The 5581-nt window shown below is 43.0% G+C and overlaps 1 protein-coding gene across 1 annotated transcript; it reads right to left on the bottom strand.

Annotated features, from left to right (window-relative positions):
• Positions 1 to 3323: 3323 nt before the first annotated feature.
• On the bottom strand, positions 3324 to 5360 carry LOC112614231 (late cornified envelope protein 1C-like). Its single transcript, XM_025370573.1, has 2 exons — positions 5340 to 5360; positions 3324 to 3976 (listed from the first exon to the last, which is right to left on the bottom strand). Exon 2 carries the CDS (start codon positions 3952 to 3954, stop codon positions 3610 to 3612), a length of 345 nt encoding a protein of 114 aa, XP_025226358.1. The 5' UTR covers positions 3955 to 3976; positions 5340 to 5360; the 3' UTR covers positions 3324 to 3609.
• Between the last annotated feature and the right edge of the window lie 221 nt (positions 5361 to 5581).

Raw genomic sequence — 5581 nt, 5'->3', positions numbered from 1 at the left:
AATTTCAGGAGGGTGACTCTAAGAGATTGGGGGCTTTCTTACTCTGCCATCTCCCACTCATGGGGCAGGCAGTCACTCTACCTCAGGTGCAGCAGGGCAAGAATATTGGGACACCAAAGGCCTTTGTCCCAGCTCACTTGTAGGGTGGAGGATCAATGGTGGGAGAAGCAATCCAAGAAGAATAGTAGTTGCCACCCCATTAAAGTGCTCTGCTCATTAATCAGCAGTGAGCTCCAGGAGATATTTGCCCTCAGCTCAAAAGCAGTGGCTAAGAGAATTTGTCCAGGGAAGAGGAAGGCCAGAACACCCAGAGAACTCCAAAGTTCTCACCAAAGGAATTGACTATGTTTGGAAAAGAGTGTGGGGACAGCCTAAAGGCACTTTGGTAAATAGGAGAGACTTTGTTGGCAAGCATTTAAGAGGAGGCCGTTGAGTCATAAGAGCAATACGCTAAACCATAGGGCAGCTTGTTTACCAGAGAAAACCAAGGAAAGTGAGGGCTAAGTAGAGTCTTCCTGGGTTTAGAACAAATTGCAAACCTGGCCTCAAACACTACCCTTGCAAAGGGGCCTAGACTTAATCAGCTTCAATTATGAAGCAATTTATGTTCCACGACATTATCAAAAATAATAAAGCAATCTGTCAGCAATTAGTGAAGCCTAACAGTTGTGTGTGATGCCAACAGAGAGAGCTTAACAGAGAAATCATCAAAGAGACAACCAAAGAGAGTTCTGCTAAACCTACTGTCATTCAAGGTAACTGTGAGCAAGCCCGGAGTTGAGTCCCCCGAGGAGTGACATCAGAGACATCACACTTGGGGAGAAATAGACTATACTAATACAGTCTATCTAAATATTCAAACAGATAAACAAGCAACAGCACACCTTGAAGGGAGAGGAGGACCATTACACAGAGTTGCTACATTCTAATATCTAAAATAACCACTTTTAAAGAAAAACCATATGATACATGCAAATAAACTGGAAAGTATGACCCTTACACAGGAAAAGAAGCAATAAACAGAAACTTCCTGGGAGAGGGCCCAAAGGCTGGACTTAATAAACGAAAATTCCTAAGTAGCCATTGTAACCACTTTTAAAGAATTATAGAAAAATATATTTAAATAAGTAAAGGAAGGTATGGTAATGTTTATAAAATAAAGAATGTCAATAAACAGGTAGAAATTTTTTAAAGAATTAACTTGAAATTCTACAGTTGAAAAGTAAAATAATTGAAATGAAAAATTCAACAATATATTGAACTGTCAGAAGTCAGAATCAGCAAATGAGATAGATCAATAGCAATTAAGCAATCTAAATAACACTGAGAAGAAAGTAATGACGAAAAGCAGGCAGAGCCTCAAAAAACTTTGGGATATATATGCACCAACATATGTGTAATAGGAGTACAAGAAGGAGTAGATAGAGAAAAGGAACAGAAAATGAAAAAAATACAAAAATAATGATGTAAAATGTACTAAATTTGATGAAAAACAATCTATTCATTTAATAGGATCAAGAAACTCAAAGTATGAGACACACAAAAAGATGCACATTTAGTGACATCAGAGTAAAAGTATTGGGGAATAATGGCAAAGAGAAACTCCTGAAAACAGTGAAAGAAAAATGACTCGTCACTTACAAGGAAATCTCGATAATATTTATAGCTTATTTTTAATCAGTGGAAGCCAGAGGCATTGGAATGGCATTTTCAAAATGCTGAGAAGAAAAACAAAAAACAAGAATCAAAACAAAACTGTCAACTAAAGCTATACACAAAGAACAATGGAAGCGAGTTGAGTGTCAAAAATAAACCATAAATTGATGGTTAAAGATTTTTTGACAAGGGTGCCAAAAATTTGACTGTTTCACTGAGGAAGCAATAGTCTTTCAACAAATAATTCTAGGGCAGCTGGAAAACCGCAAGCAAAATGATAAAATTGACCCTTATCTTATAACATTACAAACATTTAACTGAAAATGGATCAAGAACAGAACTGAGGGGCTAAAACAATAAAAGTTATAGAAGAAAATATACAAGTAAATCTTTATGACCTTATGGGAAAACACAGTCTTGGCTTTCATGGAACTCTGGTCTCAGATGGCTACATAGCACCTGTCCTTGGGGAGCACGCAGTCCAAGTTGGGAGAGAGAAACCTGGACCTTAGCATGTGTCTGGTCGCAACTGGAACATTATTTCCTTTCTGGGGAATGGTATCATCTGTCACTTTGGCCACCAATCAGCTCCATATTCATTAATATGCTAGCTGAATTCTTTGGAGGGGTCACCCAATATGTGCAGTGCTTGAGCTCCTTCTTGTTACTGAAGCGAAAGGGAATATATCCCTCATCCAGTCTCCCGGAATAGTCGAGAAGCAGATACACGGCAGAGAATCAGTGTACTGGATGTCCCTCGGGTGACTGACCAAAGCCACAGGGACATCTAGAGGTCGTATTAATCACAGCATTTGTGAGGTGCACATCAGATTATTCCTACATGTTCTTGCTGTCTGATCTGCCAGACACCGGGGGTTTTCAAGATTAAAAAAATCAGTGCAGGGTATTGCCCACTTATCTAGTTCATAGTAAAATTATTGAGGCGTAATACACACAAAAACAATTGAAAAAACAATTATTCAATCCCATGTAAAATTTGTAATTGAAAAAAATATTGATGAAAAATCAGGACTTCTTTACAAAATGTAGAGATGGAATGTTTGACTGGAAAGATTGGACTGGGGACTCTGGGAGAGAAAAGAAAGACATTGATTTTTAACATACTGACTCCTTTTCTATGGATTTTTAAGTTTTGTCACATCATACTTACCACATGTTCTATGCATACTTATGGTTAGAATAGTCTAAGATTCATGGTCTATTTGCAGAAAGTTTATGTATAATTTTCTCACTTTTTTTTTTTTTTTTTTTTTTTACTGAAAGAGAATGAAATTTGGGAGTGAGTGGGCAGTATTGTAAAGGCGAGGAGGGGTAGATGGATGAAAGGATGGAGTGCACTTCTGTCTCCCTGCCACACCCTGGAGACTGAGTAGCACCCTGAAGAAAGTCCAAAGCACAAGGCTCTGTGTTCCTGAAACACCAGGAGGGTGGGCACAGGCAGAGCCATGTAGTGATTCCTCTGACATAAGGTGTCAGAGTAGGAGCCAGAGATGTTTTTCTCTCCCTTCCACCCTACCTTTAGCCATGTGACTAGCACATCTTTGGTTTCCAAAGCTTCCAGGCAGCAGGAAATTAGAGAGCAGTGACAAAAATATTAGAGACACAAACAGGCAAGGAACAGTCCAGAATGAGTGGCAAGAAGATCTTTTGCTTTATTGTTTCACTTGAGGCTGCAGGAAATGAGCTGGAGAGTGAATCTGTGGTTTGGGATCCCAGAGTAGACAACACAGTTGGTGTCAGGGGCAGCAGATAGGTTTGTGGGTGAAGAATCAAGTTTCTGGATCCCAAGGCAGAGGGATCCTCTAGGCCAGAGCTCAGAGCCTTCACGGGGGCATCTCAGCCACTCTTGCAGGCCCAGAAGGAGAAAGGTGAGGAGGAAATGTTTGACCACTCGTTTCACCCAACTCTGCTCTTCTAGGTGCAGAGTCCACTTCAGCAGCAGCCTCCAGAGTGCTGGCCACTGCCCCCTCCACAGCAGCTGGAGCCCCCTGAGGGCTGGCTGCAGCAGTCAGAGTGCTGGGGTCTGTGGCAGTGGGACCTGCGGCGCCTGTGGTGGCTCAGACAGCAGCCGCCACCCCCAGAGCTGCAGCAGCCCCCAGAGCTGGAACCACAGCAGCCCCCAGAGCTGGAGCCACAGCAGCCTCCGGAGCTGACACTGCAACAGGAAGAGACTGGAGGGCACTTAGGGGGACACTTTGGGGGACACTTAGGGGTGGGGCACTTGGGGGTGCACTTGGGAGGGGGCTGGCACTGCTGCTGGCTCTGCTGGCAGGACATTTCGGCGGTGGGTGTTCAGGAGCTGAAAGAGAGTCAAATAGCAAGTTAGAGCCAGGCACAGAGACCACCCTTATTGCCTTTTTTACCATCATTTATTTTTGCTACATTTTAAAAACCTGTTCAAATAAGTCAGAGAGAAATTATCTCTAAAATTTTTTGTCAGATGCTTTCACAGTGTCTTATAGGATCATCAGGATGTTTTTATAAAATGGAAATAGATTATCTAATTTTAACCAAGCAAGATAATGAGGACAACGGTATTAACAAACTTGCCCAAAATTAATGTCCTTTAAATGGACAAGGCAATTTGACATTCACAGAATCTGACTGAAGTGTGCCCTTCTGCACCACTCAGAATTCTGAAAATGTGCAATCTAGGAGCCAGTTTAAACCTGCAGTTCTGCTTTTTAAAAAACAAGCCAGAAGACCCTATCTCTAAAAAAGAATTAGCTGGGTATAGTGGCATGCACCTGTAGTCCCAACTACTTAGGAGGCGGGGGCTGGAGGATCGTGTGAGCCCAGGAGGCCAATGCTACAGTGAGCCAAGATCTCGCCACTGCACTGCAGTCTGGGCAGTAGAATGACACTTTGTCTCAAAATAAATGAAACAAAATAATAAAATAAAAATAAAGACTCCCTTTTGGAGGAGCTTCCCAGATGGCTGTATTTAATTGTCACAAACACACAATATATTACGGTCAGAATTGCAAAGGGTCATTATATAAGTTGGCTATCCCAAATCATATTATAAATGGAGAAATGAGGTCTAAAGCTAATTGCAGCAAGCTGACACGTGACCCTAGATTTCCCGGCCTGATGAACCAGGCCTAGTGAAGTTCCCTCTTAGAACCCACAGACTCCTCCATCTGCCACCCTGGCAACCACAAATTTCAACTTGTTACTTGCTGTTCAACATCAGGGTGTCTGATCAGATGCCCAGACACCACTCCTGACCAACTGATTCCTGATGAAAGGCCATGTATCTCTGTATTTAACAAGCTCCAAATATGCTTCCTCTGGTCTCTGGTCTCCATTATTTGAGAACCACTATAATCCCAGTACAGGCTTTGGGGAAGAGATACAGTTGAGTTGCTAAGATCTACTCTCTGAAAGGAAAGTTTGTTTTAACTTATCTGCAATGGGAGACACTAAAAAAAATACAGAACTAATTTGGATTAGCACGTGAAGCACAGACATACAAGCCATCCAGGTGCTTCCCATCTCTCCTGCCCCACAGCTTGAACTCCATCAGAATTTCTAGACATTCTCTACCTCTTCTAATCCAGCTACCCTTCCCCAACAAAGCCCTGCCCGGCCTTCCCTCCTGCCCTGGTCTGGGCATCCCTCTGTGGAAGCCGCTGCTCCTTTTCCCAGTGGACACTTACCGAGGTCACAGGCAGCACAGGGTCCTTCAGCACCTCAGGAGGTGAGTGGATGGGGTGCTCTGGCCATGAGCCCTTTTATCCTGGCCTGGGCTCTGCCTCCAGCTGTGAGACAGGGCCTGGGCATGAAAGGATCTGTCTCCTGACACCCACATAGGTCCTGTGACAGGGCATGACTGGCAGCTCCTCATCTGCCTTTCTCCGTGGGGCGCAGGGGAGCTGTTCCTAGTGTGGAATATGACTTA

Source organism: Theropithecus gelada, chromosome 1 (assembly GCF_003255815.1).
Source record: "Theropithecus gelada isolate Dixy chromosome 1, Tgel_1.0, whole genome shotgun sequence".
Lineage (NCBI taxonomy): Eukaryota > Metazoa > Chordata > Mammalia > Primates > Cercopithecidae > Theropithecus > Theropithecus gelada.
This window is presented reverse-complemented; position numbering and strand designations above follow the sequence as displayed.